Source organism: Salmo salar, chromosome ssa14 (genome assembly GCF_905237065.1).
Source record: "Salmo salar chromosome ssa14, Ssal_v3.1, whole genome shotgun sequence".
NCBI classification, from domain to species: domain Eukaryota; kingdom Metazoa; phylum Chordata; class Actinopteri; order Salmoniformes; family Salmonidae; genus Salmo; species Salmo salar.
In genome coordinates, this window is record NC_059455.1 from 48,783,433 (window position 1) to 48,803,984 (window position 20,552).

General features: G+C 42.0%; 1 protein-coding gene across 8 annotated transcripts in view; it reads left to right on the forward strand.

Moving 5' to 3' along the window:
* Nucleotides 1-20,552, forward strand: part of LOC106595545 (receptor-type tyrosine-protein phosphatase mu) — a 633,856-nt gene that overhangs the window by 390,878 nt on the left and 222,426 nt on the right. For all 8 annotated transcript variants that reach the window (XM_045694494.1, XM_045694495.1, XM_045694496.1 and 5 more), the window contains exon 13: nucleotides 19,214-19,490. In XM_045694494.1, the coding sequence (XP_045550450.1) occupies nucleotides 19,214-19,490 (277 nt within the window). The remainder of the gene's footprint in view (nucleotides 1-19,213; nucleotides 19,491-20,552) is intronic.

Here is a 20,552-nt window from a genome sequence, read left to right on the forward strand (position 1 = left end):
ATATACCTCTAAATAAATACTTACCCACTATGTTGATATACCTCTAAATAAATACATATCTTCTATGTTGATATACCTCTAAATAAATACATATCTTCTAAGTTGATATACCTCTAAATAAATACATATCTTCTATGTTGATATACCTCTAAATAAATACTTATCCACTATGTTGATATACCTCTAAATAAATACTTATCCACTATGTTGATATACCTCTAAATAAATACTTATCCACTATGTTGATATACCTCTAAATAAATACTTATCCACTCTGTCTCTTTTGGAAGTGGATCATTTGGAACCCAATGATGTACCCTGTTTTTATCTCCTCCTCTTCGTCATCCTCCTCTTCCTCTCCTGTCATCACCTATGCCTTGGGCCAGAACCCACACAAATTGAGAACACTGATCTGGCTTGCATACATAAACTGTAGTATATATACGACCTGATTCGTTTTACAGAAAGTGAGAGTTTGTTTTCCTACTACTTTTTACCCCATAGCGCTAAATATCATCTCTACCCAGCTATGCATGCTTCTGAAAATCAGTTAAGTGATTTTCTACACTCCTTAAAATAAGCCTTCGATGTCTTTGATCCTCCCATCATACACACAGACACACACACACACACACACACACACACACACACACACACACACACACACACACACACACACACACACACACACACACACACACACACAGCTAGACAATAATTTCAGGAGCTGGTGTGTAAATGATGTGGCACATTTCAAGGCAGGCAGGCAGGCAGGCAGGCAGGCAGACAGACAGACAGACAGACAGACAGACAGACAGACAGACAGACAGACAGACAGACAGACAGACAGACAGACAGACAGACAGACAGACAGACAGACAGACAGACAGACAGACAGACAGACAGACAGACAGACAGACAGACACATACAGGTAACTGCCAAAATAATGGAAACACCAACAATAGAACGTTGGACAACGAGGAGACAGAACAGCTTCAATGCACCTTGTCATAGATTCTACAAGTGTCTGGACCTCTATTGGAGGGATGAGACACCATTCTTCCCTGAGAAATTCCATCATGTGGTGTGTTGTTGATGGTGGTACAAAACGCTGTCTCAGCCGCTGCTCCAGAATCTCCCATAAGTGTTCAATTTGATTGAGATCTGGTGACTGAGATGGCTCAATATTAAGAAATGCTATAGATGGAAAGAAAGCAGTGTAGAAACCTACCAAAAAACTATTAGGCAACAACAAATTCAATCCCTTTTAGACAACATCCTGGACAAAACATTTCAATGTAATAGTGAAGGTGTAAACTTGGCAGTAGAAAGCATAAACAGTATATTTTACCTCTCAGCTTCCCTATCAACATTTATTTTTTTAAGCAGACAACCTCAGAAACTCAAAACAATGACAAATGGTTTGATGAAGAATGCAAAAACCTAAAAAAGAAATTGAGAATCCTATCCAACCAAAAACATAGAGACACAGAAAACCTGAGCCTTCACTATGGTGAATCACTAAAACAATACAGAAATACACTACGGAAAAAGAATGAACAGCACATCAGAAATCAGCTCAATGTAATTGAAGAATCAATAGAATATAACCACAATCTGAGAGACAAGGCAAGAAGGGCCTTCTACTCCATCAAAAGGAACATACAATTTGACATCCCAATTAGGATCCGTTAAAAAATACTTGTAATCAGTTATAAAACCCATTGCCCTTTATGGTTGTGAGGTCTGGGGTCCGCTCACCAACCAAGAATTCACAAAATGGGACAAACACCAAATTGAGACTCTGCATACAGAATTCTGCAAAAACATCCTCTGTACAACGTGAAATACCAAATCATGCGTGCAGAACAGAATTAGGCCGATACCCGCTAATTATCAAAATCCAGAAAAAGAGCCATCTAATTCTACAACCACTTAAAAGGAGGTGATTCCCAAACCTTCCATAACAAAGCCATCACCTACAGAGAGATGAACCTGGAGAAGAGTCCCCCAAGCAAGCTGGTCCTGGGCCTCTGTTCACAAACACAAACACACCCCACAGAGCCCCAGGACAGCAACACAATTAGACACAACCAAATCATAAGAAATATAAAAGATAATTACTTGATACATCTAAAGAATTAACAAAAAACAGAGCAAACTAGAGTGCTATTTAACCCTAAACATAGAGTACACAGTGGCAGAATACCTGACCACCGTGACTGACCCAACATTAAGGAAAGCTTTGACTATGTACAGACTCAGTGAGCATAGCCTTGCTATTGAGAAAGGCCACTGAAGGCAGACCTGGCTCTCAAGAGAAGACAGGCTATGTGCACACTGCCCACAAAATGAGGTGGAAATGGAGCTGCACTTCCTAACCTCCTGCCAAATGTATGACCATATTAGAGACACATATTTCCCTCCACAAAGAATTCGAAAACAAACCCAATTTTGATAAACTCCCATATCTACTGGGTGAAATACCACAGTGTGCCATCATAGTTTGTAAGTAAGGGCTTGTAAGTAAGCATTTCATGGTAAGGTTGAATTCGGCGCATGTGACAAATAACATTTCATTTGAAATACACCCCATATGTATGTTTATTTATTTTCCCTTTTGTACTTTAACTGTTTGCACATTGTTACAACACTGTCTATATACATAATATGACATTTGAAATGTCTTTATTCCTTTGGAACTTTTGTGAGTGTAATGTTTAATGTTCATTTCTATTGTTTATTTCACTTTTGTTTATTATCTATTTCACCTGCTTTGGCAATGTTAACATATGTTTCCCATGCCATTAAAGACGTTTGAATTGAATTGAACTGAGAGAGAGATATATAGAAAGAGAGATGGAGACAGAGAGAGGAAGAGAGAGAGAGAGAGAGACAGAAAGGTGAGAGGGAAGAGAGGGGAGAGAGAGAAGGAGGGAGAGAGGGGAGAGAGAGAGGGGAGAGAGAGGGAAAGAGAGATGGAGACAGAGAGAAGAAGAGAGAGAGAGAGGGAGAGAGAGAGATAATATAGTCTTGGCCAAAAGTTTTGAGAATGACACAAATATTAATTTCCACAAAGTTTGCTGGCTCTGTTTGTGTGATGGCAATTTGCCTATACTCCAGAATGTTATGAAGAGTGATCAGATGAATTGCAATTAATTGCAAAGTCCCTCTTTGCCATGCAAATGAACTGAATCCCCAAAAAACATTTCCACTGCATTTCAGCCCTGCCACAAAAGGACCAGCTGACATCATGTCAGTGATTCTCTCGTTAGCACAGGTGTGAGTGTTGACGAGGACAAGGCTGGAGATCACTCTGTCATGCTGATTGACTTCGAATTACAGACTGGAAGCTTCAAAAGGAGGGCGGTGCTTGGAATCATTGTTCTTTCTCTGTCAACCATGGTTACCTGCAAGGAAACACGTGCCATCATCATTGCTTTGCACAAAAAAGGCTTCACAGGCAAGGATATTGCTGCCAGTAAGATTGCACCTAAATCAACCATTTATCGGATCATCAAGAACTTCAAGGAGAGCGGTTCAGTTGTTGTGAAGAAGGCTTCAGGGCGCCCAAGAAAATCCAGCAAGCGCCAGGACCGTCTCCTAAAGTTGATTCAGCTGTGGGATTGGGGCACCACCAGTACAGAGCTTGCTCAGGAATGGCAGCAGGCAGGTGTGAGTGCATGTGCACGCACAGTGAGGCGAAGACTTTTGGAGGATGGTCTGGTGTCAAGAAGGGCAGCTGAGATGCCACTTCTCTCCTGGAAAAACATCAGGGACAGACTGATATTCTGCAAAAGGTACAGGGATTGGACTGTTGAGGACTGGGGTAAAGTCCTTTTCTCTGATGAATCCCCTTTCCGATTGTTTGGGGCATCCGGAAAAAAAGCTTGTCCGGAGAAGACCAGGTGAGCGCTACCATCAGTCCTGTGTCATGCCAACAGGAAAGTATCCTGAGACCATTCATGTGTGGGGTTGCTTCTCATCCAAGGGAGTGGGCTCACTCACAATTGTGCATAAGAACACAGCCATGAATAAAGAATGGTACCAACACATCCTCCGAGAGCAACTTCTCCAAACCATCCAGGAACAGTTTGGTGACGAACAATCCCTTTTCCAGCATGATGGAGCACCTTGCCATAAGGCAAAAGTGATAAGTAAGTGGCTCGGGGAACAAAATATCAATATTTTGGGTCCATGGCCAGGAAACTCCCCAGACCTTAATCCCATTGAAAACTTGTGGTCAATCCTCAAGAGGCGGGCGGACAATCAAAAACCCACAAATTCTGACAAACTCCAAGCATTGATTATGCAAGAATGGGCTGCCATCAGTCAGGATGTGGCCCAGAAGTTATTTGACAGCATGCCAGGGCAGATTGCAGAGGTCTTGAAAAAGAAGTTTTGACTCTTTGCATTAACTTCATGTAATTGTCAATAAAAGCCTTTGACACTTATGAAATGCTTGTAATTGTACTTCAGTGTTCCATAGTAACATCTGACAAAAATATCTAAAGACACTGAAGCAGCAAACTTTGTGGAAATTAATATTTGTGTCATTCTCAAAACTTTTGGCCACGACTGTACGTTTATCCGAGGGAGAGGGGGACAAGTGAGAGAGATGTGGATGAAAGATCACAAGTAAGATACAGAAAGAGAGAAGGTGGAGAGAGAGGGACAGAGAGGGAAATAAAGGGAGAGAGAGGGAGAGAGAGAGTGAGAGAGAGAGAGAGAGAGAGAGAGAGACAGATTATGAGATTCAGAGGAGCAGCATGATTGAAATACTCCCCATGCCTATCAGCCCACAGCCTACCTATCACAGACAACCTATCACAGACAACCTGCCACAGACAGCCTATCACAGACAACCTATCACAGACAGCCTATCATCCCACATCAAAAATACATCTGATTTTCAGATCACAACCATAATTGGTGTGAGTCACACAGAGGGAGGTGGGCGGGGAGCAGGTGGGAGGAGGGAGGGGGGGAAGAGAGGCGGAGAGTTGGAACTCTATCGGCTGAGAGGAGCAGCCGGTGCAGAGGAACCTAATTGGTGTCAGCTCAGGTTGCCTCGGTGTGTGTGTGTGTGTGTGTGTGTGTGTGTGTGTGTGTGTGTGTGTGTGTGTGTGTGTGTGTGTGTGTGTGTGTGTGTGTGTGTGTGTGGGTGGGTGGTACGTGACAGACAGGAATACAGGTTCTACCCTGCAGGCCCCCCCAGACCCCTGTGGCCCACCTCTTAACAGCTTAAGCAATTGTTCTCAAACCACTTTTCTCCCCGCTTCCCTCTCTTTTTAATTTTTTTTTGGTGTGCAGGCGTTTGTAATGAGGAATTAGCTGCAATGATGTGATTTTGATGGTGAGTTAGACGAGCAATGGGATCTGGCGTTAGACTTGTTATACTGTACAGGCCCGTTTTTATCTATTTAACCATTTTATCTGATGTTAGTTCTCTGGAAGGTCAGGGGGGGGGGGTCCGCTCCAACTTCACAGAGGATACAGTTTGGACTGTTATCATCTGCACTGCCTCAAAATCTCACAGTATTCATACCTTTCATAATATAGTGTTTTATATATATATATAATATTATATATATATTAGTATAATTAAGTTATAATAAAAGGGTTAATTTTGAATTAAATAGCTTATACTTTTAAGTTAATTATTAATTATTTCAATTATTAAATTGTAAATTCAGTTTACTTCATGAATTTACTGTGTTCAATTCGAATTGACCCCACCCTTGGTAAAATAACAATGAACTAACATGAGGGTCTGTGTCTGGACAAGATCAAACACCTAACAAACAGATCATTAATGGTCTGGTCCCCATCTGTTGTCTGATGCTGTTTGTTATTGTTTTGTTTCCCATCCCTCCATGACCATGTCACACACCACACCACCACACCACCACACCACCATACCACACCACCCACACCACACCACTACACCACACCACAACACACCCATACCACACCACACACCACCACACCACCACACACCCATACCACACCACAACACAACACCACACCACAACACACCCATACCACACCACACACCACACCACTACACCACACCACAACACACCACACAACACCACACAACACCACACCACACCACAACACACCCATACCACACCACACACCACCACACCACCATAACACCATACCACCACACCACTACACCACACCACACCACCATACCACCACACACCACCACACCACACCACCATACCACCATACCACACCACACCACCATGCCACACACCACATCACACCACACCACCACACCACCATACCACACCACCATACCACACCACACCACACCACACCACCATTCCACACCACCACACCACCATACCACACCACACCACCACGCCACACCACACCACACCGCCATACCACACCACCACACCGCCACACCACACCACCAAACCACACCACACCACCACACTGCCATACCACACCACCACACCACACCGCCACACCACACCACCAAACCACACCACCACACCACCATACCACACCACACCATACCACACCACCACTCCACCAAACCACCACACCACACTACACCACCATACAACACCACCACACCACCACACCATACCACCCCAACATACCATACCACACCACGACACGACACCACACCACCATACCACACCACCACACCACCACACCACACCACACCACACCACCACACCACACCACCATACCACACCACCACACCACTACACCACACCACAACACACCCATACCACACCACACACCACACAACACCACACCACCACACACCCATACCACACCACAACACAACACCACACCACAACCCACCCATACCACACACCACACCACTACACCACACCACAACACACCACACACCACACAACACCACACCACCACACAACACCACACCACACCACCAAACCACACCACACCACACCACCACCAAACCACACCACACCACCATACCACACCACCATACCACACCACCACACACACCAAACCACACCACACACCACACCACACACACACACACACCAAACCACACCACACCACATCACACCCTGTCAGAAGTAGTGGTCCCAGTGTGTGGTAACCGGGATGCATCTGCTCTACGGAACATTATCATTGGCCACTGTTCCCTCTACGCTGTTTAGAGTGTCACGCAGCTCCCAGGACTGTTCTGTAGAAATATAATCTCCCAGGACTCTCCTGTAGAAATATAATCTCCCAGGGCTCTCCTGTAGAAATATCATCTCCCAGGACTCTCCTGTAGAAATATCAGCTCCCAGGACTCTCCTGCAGAAATATCAGCTCCCAGGACTCTCCTGTAGAAATATCAGCTCCCAGGACTCTCCTGTAGAAATATCAGCTCCCAGGACTCTCCTGTAGAAATATCATCTCCCAGGGCTCTAATCAGCTGCCAGGACTCTTATCAGCTCCCAGGACTCTCCTGTAGAAATATCATCTCCCAGGGCTCTCCTGTAGAAATATCAGCTCCCAGGACTCTCCTGTAGAAATATCAGCTCCCAGGACTCTCCTCCTATTTCCACTCAGCGCTACAACAAGCACTGCAGCAGTAATGAATGAGGAGGAAAGTGTAGCTATAGGCTTGGGTTGTTGTTATTATTAGCGGCTTGGGTCTTTTTTAATATCGAGGAATATTTCACTTTCTCTGAATATGTACATGAGGCTCGAGTTTTGCCATCAGCTGGAAGACGGTGTCCCTATTTGGTCAGTGTCAGTGGAGGAAAGGGAGAGTGGAGGGATGTTGAGAGACGGACCCCTCAGTCTGCTGTTCTTATCCCTCCGCTGAGACTGACCATCAGATGCAGACACCATCAGCCCATTAAAATAAAAATAAAAAGGAAATTATTTAAATGTATGTTCACACAGCTGTGCCTCACAATTAATACATCAATGGATATATTACCGATCATATAGTCTTCCTCAAATTTTGAAATAATATTTTTTTGAAATGGCCCAAACAACAATGCATTGGCAGGGCAATTCAAGCAAAGCCAGTATGCGTTGATAATGCATTTCGGGCCAATAACTTACTGCACAAACCTAATGGCTACAGAACTGTTTTTAATTGGTTAATGTTGCATAGGTTTCCATTTTTTAAGTTATGTTAAAAAAAAATCTGAGCGGTAGATCTCGGCTTGCATTTTGACTCAAAGTGATCACTGTTCTAGAGTTTTCCCTGCTAGTTAACACTATCAACGTTTACCCTTTACTGTGGCAATTGTAATCGAATTTACATTTTTACATTTTAGTCATTTAGCAGACGCTCTTATCCAGAGCGACTTACAGTAGTGAATGCATACATTTCATACAATTTCATACATTTTATTTTTTCTGTGCGGGCCCCCCGTGGGAATCAAACCCACAACCCTGGCGTTGCAAACACCATGCTCTACCAACTGAGCTACTGGAAGGCCCGAATCAACGCAATATTAGCCACTTTCAATTCAACATACAGAAACAAAACTAACCATGCAACAGATTTTGTTGTAGGCAGAATGCATCCGAGTAGGATTCTATTGTAATGACATGCACTCTACACAGACCGGTGCAGAATAACCAATCAGAGCTGCAGTAGGACTATATGCAAATAGATCATTGCCATATATGGATCTGTGCCATTTACTTTGAACTGGACTGTGTTTACAGCATGAGCGGTCGTGAATAGATGCTCTTGTTTTGAGGTCAAAGCGAGAGCTGCATGTAGCCACATGTTGCTAGTTAGTGAGTTATTAGCCAAGTTTTAGATAATTTGTAGACAGCAATAGGGAGTGATTGCTTCCTACAGCAGCACAAAACGTACATCTTTGGAAAGAGAGTCAGGTAAAAAGCTTTTTTTTTGTCTTAAAGGGACAGTGTTGTATTTGAAACAGGCTTGAATAAGCTAAATAGCCAATAGGCAGAGGGTAGCATCATTTGTCTGATTCTCTGTAATAACGGTATGGGAATAATAATGAATTTTATTTTGTGAAGTGGTTTCTTGCATCAAACAACACAGCAACATGTTCAGTCACCTCCTTGTCTGAAGGACAAGTGGATCAACAGGGTAATGTCAAACCCTTCATGCTTTTTTCAAAAGTTTCATGGAATGTAGGCTGACATTGAACACAACACATTGGATGCTACCGTAGGCTGAATGATAGAACAGCTATTTCCCATGTTACAATTTTATGGGATTCATTTTCACCATTGTTTTTGATGGTAGGCCACTCTGGTAGGCCTACATTATGATCTAATAGCCAAAGTAGCCTACTTGGCCACTGTTAAAACTGTAACTTAAAGCAGGTACAGCCTCAGTGTTCACAGTAAAACTGTAACTTAAAGCGGGTACAGCCTCAGTGTTCACAGTAAAACTGTAACTTAAAGCAGGTACAGCCTCAGTGTTCACAGTAAACGTGTGCTGGAAGTTGCAGAGAATTTTCACAACGTTCAAGTTTGCGCTCAGCAGACCTGAAATTGCTCAGTGACCAAAAACATGAGAGGGTACATTGATCATGACAGCAGCAATTACACAGGAATCATCACAGAATCACAAATATGACAGAAATGATCAGCGGCCAAATTTGACCACTCTCTAGGTCAAATATTATACAGTACCTTGGTGGATCTGAAATGTATGTTTGAAGGTTTTCAAGAAACACAAGTTTTTACCAAAACAAATTATTCCTGTTATTGTGCTCTCTCAAAATTCATATGAGATGAATCGAGGCCTTTCACTGCGTAACCATGTTGAATAATGATTGTTGACCACAAGTGTATTTTCTTTATACCTTTATTTAACTAGGCAAGTCAGTTAAGAACAAATTTATATTTACAATGGCGGCCTTGTTCAGGGGCAGAACGACATCTTTTTACCTTGTCAGCTCAGGGATTCAATCTTGCAACCTTTCGTTTACTAGTCCAACGCACTAACTACTAGACTACCCTGCCTCCCCAAGGTTTTTCTGTTTTTACGTCGATCCTACTTCAACTCTGCCCACACAGCAGAGACTCACTTCAAGCAAGACAATATTTTAGACTAGTACAACAGTTGTTACCAAAATGTATTTTTTATTTTTATTGTGCTCATGTGAGAGAGACCATGGTCAATATGTTTGTATCGCATATTTCTACATGACAAAAGTCTCTCCTCAGCTCATCCTCGGGCTCTTTATCCAGCCTTAGGAAAGAGACATTAATGATAACCACTCTCCACATGAATGATAACCAGTCTCCACATGAATGATAACCAGTCTCCACATGAATGATAACCAGTCTCCACATTAATGATAACCAGTCTCCACATTAATGATAACCAGTCTCCACATTAATGATAACCAGTCTCCACATTAATGATAACCAGTCTCCACATTAGTGATAACCAGTATCCATATTAATGATAACCAGTCTCCACATTAGTGATAACCAGTCAAATAAAGACATATATTCTCATTGGTCTGCTTTAAAGAGGAAATATGCAGTTCGACTTATAAATCAACGATATATATATATATATACTCTATATATTCCCATTGATTCTTGAAGAATATGACGTATTGTAAAAACACAGGAGAGATGGTTTTCCATCCTCAGACCTTGACTGGCTACCACCTCTGACTGTCCCTCTCTAATAGAAAATAGAAGAAACCCTGCATGCCGTGATGACACAGCCCTCAACTCATTTTCCTCTATAGCACTATTTCCCCTTTTATGCCCTCTTTTTCCTCTTTACTTGTTCATTATTCAAACTCTCAGAGGTCACCATCTCTTTTCATTTCCTCTCAGTGGAGGCCTCTGTGTTTCGTTCAAACACTCCCCAGCCCCCCCCCCCGAGCCTCACAGATATCCCTCTGTCTGGAATGACCTCCTTAGCAGGGAAAGTGTCTGTCTTGTAGACGGCAGCGTTAGTATGTTAACTATCACACCTGTTAGTATGTTAACTATCACACCTGTTAGTATGTTAACTATCACACCTGTTAGTACGTTAACTATCACACCTGTTAGTAAGTTAACTATCACACCTGTTAGTAAGTTAACTATCACACCTGTTAGTGTGTTAACTATCACACCTGTTAGTATGTTAACTATCACACCTGTTAGTATGTCAACTATCACACCTGTTAGTATGTTAACTATCACACCTGTTAGTATGTTAACTATCACACCTGTTAGTATGTTAACTATCACACCTGTTAGTGTGTTAACTATCACACCTGTTAGTGTGTTAACTATCACACCTGTTAGTATGTTAACTATCACACCTGTTAGTGTGTTAACTATCACACCTGTTAGTATGTTAACTATCACACCTGTTAGTATGTTAACTATCACACCTGTTAATGTGTTAACTATCACACCTGTTAGTATGTTAACTATCACACCTGTTAGTGTGTTAACTATCACACCTGTTAGTGTGTTAACTATCACACCTGTTAGTGTGTTAACTATCACACCTGTTAGTATGTTAACTATCACACCTGTTAGTATGTTAACTATCACACCTGTTAGTATGTTAACTATCACACCTGTTAGTATGTTAACTATCACACCTGTTAGTATGTTAACTATCACACCTGTTAGTGTGTTAACTATCACACCTGTTAGTGTGTTAACTATCACACCTGTTAGCTATGTCTATTGTGTTACCAGCTGTGTGTGTGTGTGTGTGAGAGAGAGAGAGAGAGAGAGAGAGAGAGAGAGGGTGGGGGTGGCGAGAGTGAGAGAAAGAGAAATGTAGAATAAAGAACCTTGATTGGAAAGGCTTCTCTGACATTTATTTAAAAGGGTGTGTTGAAAACTACCACTCAGCAGCTAATTACCACCGTGATAGAACAGAGAAATAGAAAAGTGATTGATTAAAAGTTAAATCAAGACTGTATTGCCATTGTCATGCACTTATTTTTAAGTTAATTACAGTCACATACAAACTGAAAAAGCTAATTGGCTAATTCATCTGTGTGGGGGGTCGTTCTACAAAGTTATATGGAATTGTTTTAAGAAGGTCATACCAAGGATCATTTAGCTGTTTGATTTAGAATTTTAATATATATTGAAGGAAAAATAATAAAATAATAATACTAATATTTGATGGGAATGTGGATTTGGCCTTACTGCTATTAACCCATACAAAAGCATTTAATAACAGATTCACTACATGTAACAACAACAGATAGAACCCCCCAAAACAATCTAAAGGAAGTTTGTTCTAAAGTACAGTGGTTCTTCTTTTAAAAGTCACCTTGTAATCTCACCAGGCGCCATGTTGGAAGAACTAAGTCGGTCTATTGGAAGTCCTCCAATCGTTCACATGGCCGGCTGCATTTTGCTACAACTGGAAACTTCCGGAAGATTGCCCTTTATTTAGTTTTTTTAAGGACCCAGAAAATGGAGGCGGTGAGAAAACAATTAATTATTAGCTAGTTAGCTTGCTACAGAAACTTAGTGTGCAGGCTACCTCAGATGAGCTGCTAACGTAATGTTCGCTAGTTAGCTAACTGTATACTGTATAGCTAGCTAAGTGAATTAAATATCACCAGCTTGCTAACTTCATATTAGCTAGTTAGCTAGCTATCTTGATGTATTTATCATTGAAACTCGAAATGCATTCGAAGCTATGTACCTATCGAACAGCCATGGAAGAGGGTGAAAGGATTAGCTAGCACTTCCAGCTGTCAGAGAAGGGAGAGTAGGCTACTCTAGATAGGCCAGGTACCTTTCTAGGAGAACATTATGAAAATATTTGACAGTTCCAGTCCCTAGCGAGAAAAACTGAGGACAGAGACATTCTTCCCGCCAAAACTCCATCATCCAAAAGTGGGGAATTAAACAATATTTCTGTAATTCAAACAGTTGGAATGGTCCGTGGGTACTTAAAAAAAATAACTATTATGTCAGATCTGTTTTGGGATAACAGTATAACAACATAACTGTATCCCTGAATCTATATATTTCCCAGTTGTCAGGGTCACATCCAAATGTTGTGGAACTTATATGATTAAATATGATACTATTTGTGAGAAGATGTAATGTGAATTTAGCCTTCTAAATGAGAGAATAATTTTTTATATGAAGTCTTAACCAGTCAGTAACCACACCCACATAAAGCACAGACATTATGACAAAAAGAGGGAACGCCCCTTTTTCCATGAGTGCATAAATAGGACTCGTGACAAAATTTACATTAGGCCAACGAGACCGACTGCGTGAGCTAAAAGGTACGGACGGAATGGCTCTGAAACTCTGAAACTTTCAACAGAGAAGAAGAAAATCTCTACAAGACCATTCAGGCGGGCAGTGTGAACCGGACATCATGAATAGTTAGACTCTATAGACCAGCTACGTGCAGCACCAGCTGAATACGTTACAAATGGTTAAGACATCTACAAAACTAAAGACTACACATTCACAGTCTGCGGGTGTACATGTAAAATAGTCTAGGAAAACTTGACCGAAGACGAGAGACCAAAAAAAAACGATTTCCTCTCACCACTCTATTCTAAGGAACAGAGCCGCTGAACAAGCAACGACTACAAAGGACATGGAGACTTCTGGTGGACAACCAGAGACTTACACAGCCAGAGACTTTCTGTCGACTGATTCTGCAGAAAATGGACTGGCGATTTCAACAGAGAGACAACAAAGGCATACAATCAAAAATATGTATTTTGCAATTATTTTCTAATGAACGGCCGTTCATGTGCAAAGTATTAGCATTTCCATGAGCGTAGTTGTGTGTACAATAGTGAAGTCCTTTGTCTTTTCTCCCGCTCTTTCTTACATGCCCCTCTCTTTTCATTTTGTGTAACAAGCCGTCATATCGGTTAAAACCTGTTAGGGACAGACGTTCCGCTAGCGGAAGGCCTCACCAATATCCAATGGTATAGAGTGGCGCGAATTACAAATACCTCAAAAATGCAAAAACTTCAATTTTTCAAACATATGACTATTTTACACCATTTTAAAGACAAGACTCTCCTTTATCTAACCACATTGTCCGATTTCAAAAAGGCATTACAACGAAAGCAAAACATTAGATTATGTCAGGAGAGTACCCTCCCAAAAATAATCACACAGCCATTTTCAAAGCAAGCATATATGTCACAAAAACCAAAACCACACCTAAATGCAGCACTAACCTTTGATGATCTTCATCAGATGACACTCCTAGGACATTATGTTATACAATACATGCATGTTTTGTTCAATCAAGTTCATATTTATATCAAAAACCAGTTTTTTACATTAGCATGTGATTTTCAGAACTAGCATACCCACCGCAAACTTCCGGTGAATTTACTAAATTACTCACGATAAACGTTCACAAAAAACATAACAATTATTTTAAGAATTATAGATACAGAACTCCTTTATGCAATCGCGGTCTCAGATTTTAAAATAGCTTTTCGGCGAAAGCACATTTTGCAATATTCTGAGTACATAGCCCGGCCATCACGGCTAGCTAATTTGACACCCACCAAGTTTGGCCCTCACCAAACTCAGATTTACTATAAGAAAAATTGGATTACCTTTACTGTTCTTCGTCAGAATGCACTCCCAGGACTTCTACTTCAACAACAAATGTTGTTTTGGTTCGAAATAATCCATAGTTATATCCAAATAGCTCCGTTTTGTTCATGCGTTCAAGTCACTATCCGAAGGGTGACGCGCCGGCGCATTTCGTGACAACAAATTTCAAAATATTCCACTATCGTACTTCGAAGCATGTCAAACGCTGTTTAAAATACATTTTTATGCTATTTTTCTCATAAAATAGCGATAATATTCCAACCGGGCGACGTTGTGTTCATTCAAACACTGAAAGAAAAAAATTGAGTCGTCTCGTGCACGCGCGCCTCAGTGTCATTGTTCTCAGAAGGACCACTCACAAAAAACCCTGCTGTTTTTCGCCCAGAGACTGGAGAGCTCTCATTCCACTTTCTGGCGCCTTCCTAGAGCCAATGGAAGCCTTAGAAAATGTCACGTTACAGCAGAGATGCTGTATTTTTGATAGAGATGCCCTAGAAGGAGAACAAATTGTCGGACAGGGCACTTCCTGTATAGAATCTTCTCAGGTTTTGGCCTGCCATATGAGTTCTGTTATACTCACAGACACCATTCAAACAGTTTTAGAAACTTTTGAGTGTTTTCTATCCAAATCTATTAATTATATGCATATTCTAGTTTCTGGGCAGGAGTAGTAACCAGATTAAATCGGGTACGTTTTTTATCCGGCCGTGAAAATACTGCCCCCTATCCCAAACAGGTTAAGTCCACTAGGGACCTTTCATTGCATTATGTAGTAATCAATGCGTAAGCTATTCTGTTTGTGTATATGTAATTCTGTGTGATTATTTAGTTATTTAGTAATTTAATAATGAAAACAATTTTATATCGCTGATTCATAATTTGTGGTAGGGATCATGCACATATCCAAGGATTTTGCGACATTCAGAATGAGACTGATACAGTAGAAGTTAACAATTAATTAATGACTGATTGATGACTGAAACGTAAGAGAACCTTATATATTTTAGAGTTAATTCAGAAAATGGTAACTCATTAAATAAACTTTTTCCATGGTGCCCCAAGATTGCTAATGAGTTACAGGATTAATTTAATCATTGTAATCATTTAACATAGTTTATCGATTTGATAAAACAGTCGTTATAACATGAATGATAGTAAAGACACAACAGTCCTGTTGAAAAACAAAATATAGTCCTACTAAGGGCAAACCAGATAAGATGGCGTTTCTCTGCAGAATGCTGTGGTAGCCATGCTGGTTAAGTGTGCCTTGAATTCTAAATCAATCACAGACAGTGCCACCAGCAGAGCACCTTCACACCTCCTCCTCCATGCTTCACAGTGGAAACCACACATGCGGAGATCATCTGTTCACCTACTCTGCGTCTCACAAAGACACGGTGGTTGGAACCAAACATCTCAAATTTGGACTCACCAGACCAAAGGACAGATTTCCACCAGTCTAATGTCCATTGCTTGTGTTTCTTGGCCAAAGCAAGTCTCTTCTTATTATTGGTGTCCTTTAGTAGTGGTTTCTTTGCTGAAATTCGACAGTGAAGGCTTGATTCGTGCAGTGTACTCTAAACAGTTTATGTTGAGATGTCTGTTACTTGAACTCTGTGAAGGATTTATTTGGGCTGCAATCTGAGGCTGGTAACTCTAATGAACTTATCCTCTGCAGCAGAGGTAACTCTGGGTCTTCCTTTCCTGTGGCGGTCCTCGTGAAAGCCAGTTTCATTATTGCGCTTGATAGTTTTTGCAACTGCACTTGAAGAAACTTTCAAAGTTCTTAACATTTTCCGGATTGACTGACCTTCATGTCTTAAAGTAATGATGGACTGTTTCTCTTTGCTTATTTGAGCTGTTCTTGCCATAATATGGACTTGGTCTTTTACCAAATAGGGATATCTTCTGTATACCACGCCTACCTTGTCACAACACAACTCAAATGCGTTAAGAAGGAAAGAAATTCAAAAAATTTACTTTTAACAAGTCACACATGTTAATTGAAATGCATTCCAGGTGACTACCTCATGAAGCTGGTTGAGAGAATGCCAAGGGTGTGCAAAGCTGTCATCTTGTTGTAGGGAGGCTACTTTGAAGTACAGTATCTCAAATATTAAATATATTTTGATTTATTTTAGAACTTTTTTGGTTACTACATGATTCCATGTGTGTTATTTCATAGTTTTGATGTCTTCACTATTATTCTACAATGTAGAAAATATTAAAAATAAAGGAAAACCCTTGAATGAGTAGGTGTGTCCAAACTTTTGACTGGTACTGTACGTGTTCGTGAGAGTCTCACCTTTCATATTAGTCTGTTGCCCAAACTGTTTGGACAAGATATCCCTACGTTAACCTGACAGATTTTTATGGGGATTGTTTTATTATGCTAATTAGATTGCCGCGGCGGAGCACACATCGACCTAAGGGAGTTAAGCTAGAAACGTCAATCAATCTTTAAAACGTGCACTGGAATATTGTGTTCTTATACAACTTTTTCGATATATATTTGATACTTTTTCAACTATTAAACTTTTTGTCCTCCTCCCAATTTCATGGGATTTCCTCAACATTCTATAGGTCCCGTTGTGACATCATCACTTCCAACAGTTACGTTCACTGTAATTGCAACAATGTAACTTCGACAGAATCCCGTGTCTGAAAACACAAATAAACAACATCTAATTCTGAGCCTATGGTCTAAGCTACAACACAGTGAGGTCAGGCCATATGCTGCGAGCTAAAGCCAACAACCAATCAACCATAAAGATGAATGTAAACGGAATGGTAATTTGACTTTAGGATTTTCTCATATATCTAATATATTCCAGGTTTGTCCGGAAAATGTGTGTTGGAAAGGTTATCTGGGAATATAAAGTGAACGGTGTATAAATATAGTTGATTAAATTACATAAGCCTATGTTAACTACTAGTGCCTCCCTCTACCTCTAATGGCCTTTTCCCAGATGTCTGTCGTTATTAATAGCTGCTGAATGTATAAAATACTAGCTGTGTGTACAAAACATTAGGAACACCTTCCTAATACTGAGCTACAATCACAGTGGTCTAGTCCCCCCCAATGTTGAAGTGGAACCACAGGGGTCTAGTCCCCCCCAATGTTGAAGTGGAACCACAGTGGTCTAGTCCCCCCAATGCTGAAGTGGAACCACAGTGGTCTAGTCCTCTCAATGTTGAAGTGGAACCACAGTGGTCTAGTCCCCCCAATGTCGAAGTGGAACCACAGTGGTCTAGTCCCCCCAATGTCGAAGTGGAACCACAGTGGTCTAGTCCCCCCAATGTTGAAGTGGAACCACAGTGGTCTAGTCCCCCAATGTCGAAGTGGAACCACAGTGGTCTAGTCCCCCCAATGTTGAAGTGGAACCACAGTGGTCTAGTCCCCCCAATGTCGAAGTGGAACCACAGTGGTCTAGTCCCCCCAATGTTGAAGTGGAACCACAGTGGTCTAGTCCCCCCAATGTTGAAGTGGAACCACAGTGGTCTAGTCCCCCCAATGTCGAAGTGGAACCACAGTGATCTAGTCCCCCCAATGTTGAAGTGGAACCACAGTGGTCTAGTCCCCCAATGTTGAAGTGGAACCACAGTGGTCTAGTCCCCCCAATGTTGAAGTGGAATCACAGTGGTCTAGTCCCCCCAATGTTGAAGTGGAACCACAGTGGTCTAGTCCCCCAATGTTGAAGTGGAACCACAGTGGTCTAGTCCCCCCAATGTTGAAGTGGAACCACAGAGGTCTAGTCCCCCCAATGTTGAAGTGGAACCACAGTGGTCTAGTCCCCCCAATGTTGAAGTGGAACCACAGTGGTCTAGTCCCCCCAATGTTGAAGTGGAACCACAGTGGTCTAGTCCCCCCAATGTTGAAGTGGAACCACAGTGGTCTAGTCCCCCCCAATGTCGAAGTGAAACCACATAATTCTCTCAGAGCCTTCCTTATAGAACAGTCATCCAGTGTTAGTAGTGACTTTGGTCTCTTTCTCTTCTGCTTAGTTCAGCTGGACTGGGTGGAGAGAGGAGATAAAAGGAGATAAAATATGAACTGCTGCTGAGAGGTTTACAGGAGGAATCACAACCCTAATGAAATGTCTCCTAATGAGAGCAGAGGGCAGAGGGCAGGTGAAGTCAGGACACCAAGGTCACAGAAGGACAGGATGAGGGAACTAAAAAGACAGAGAGTTTAGGTTCGTAGAAAAACATTTCAGGTGTGAGTTGATAATAGTCGTACTGAAACAGGATACGGTATTAAATGTTTCTTCTTCGTATTCATCATCCAGCACCACCCCAACATTTTAGAAATGTCCCTTTAAGGATAAAGTATGAAGGATAAAGTATTACAGGTTTAACTGGGTTTCTTGGTAAGCAAATTAAAAGAAATTAGTTGGATATTTAAAATCGAACAAAAAATTTATTTTAGAAATATGCTTTGTTTATTCTTAAATATTGTATTCACGTATCCCCCCATATTCTCCTTCTCCCCCTCTTCCCTCCTTCTCCCCCTCTCTCCCCCTCTCTCCCCCTCTCTCCCCTCCTTATCCCCCTCTCTCCCCTCCTTCTCCCCCTGTTCCCTCCTTCTCCCCCTCCCTCCCCCCTCTCTCCCCCTCTCTCCCCTCCTTCTCCCCCTCTCTCCCCTCCTTCTCCCCCCTCTCTCCTCCTTCTCCCCCTCAGTGTATACCAGGTGGTGGTAGAAGAGGAGAGGCCTCGGAGGGCGAGGAGGGGTGCGGTTGAGATTCTCCGCTGTTACCCTGTCCCCATCCACTTCCAGAACTCCACGGTCCTAAACTCCCAGTACTACTTCACAGCTGAGTTCCCAGCCGTGGGGCTACAGGCTCCTCAACCCTTCACTGTGGGAGACAACAAGACCTACGGTGGTTACTGGAACGCCCCCCTACTGCCTCAGAAGAGCTACAGCATCTACTACCAGGCTGTCAGCACGGCTAACGGGGTGGGTACCTCTACTAGGGATATTAAGGTATTGGTGTGGGTGTTAATGGTTGTTCTAGTGGTATTATGGTAATGGATACTGGAACGCCCCCCTACTGCCCCAGAAGAGCTACAGCATCTACTACCAGGCTGTCAGCACGGCTAACGTGGTGGGTACCTCTACTAGGGATATTACGGTATTGGTATGGCAGGGCTCCAGACTAACATTTTCCCCTGGTGGTACTGGTGCCACTAACTTTTTCAGATGGTGGCACCAACACCATAATTTGGTGACCCCCCCCCCCCAAAAAAAAATGGAAATTAGCGGTTTCACACAATAGAAACATATGTCATTATCTTACTCCTTATAAGGCACTGCATCTCAGTGCTTGAGGCATCACTACAGACACCCTGGTTTGATATCCAGGCTGTATACCAACCGGCCGTGATTGGGAGTCCCATAGGGTGGCGCACAATTGGCCCAGCGTCGTCCGGGTTTGGCCGGTGAAGGCCGTCATTGTAAATAAGAATGTGTTCTTAAACAGATTTTTGATTAGTCCACATTTTTAAAAACAGCTTGAAAAATGATGCTTTATTTAAAGTCGAAATGATAGACTGACAGCTGACTTTAGGGACTGTAGTGTGAGGTGATAGACTGTAGTGTTAGGTGATAGACTGTAGTGCGTGGTGATAGACTGTAGTGTGTGGTGATAGACTAGTGTTAGGTGATAGACTGTAGTGTTAGGTGATAGACTAGTGTTAGGTGATAGACTGTAGTGTGAGGTGATAGACTGTAGTGTTAGGTGATAGACTGTAGTGTGTGGTGATAGACTGTAGTGTTAGGTGATAGACTGTAGTGTGTGGTGATAGACTGTAGTGTTAGGTGATAGACTGTAGTGTGAGGGGATAGACTGTAGTGTGAGGTGATCGACTGTAGTGTTAGGTGATAGACTGTAGTGTGAGGTGATAGACTGTAGTGTGAGGTGATAGACTGTAGTGTGAGGTGATAGACTGTAGTGTTAGGTGATAGACTGTAGTGTGAGGTGATAGACTGTAGTGTGAGGTGATAGACTGTAGTGTGAGG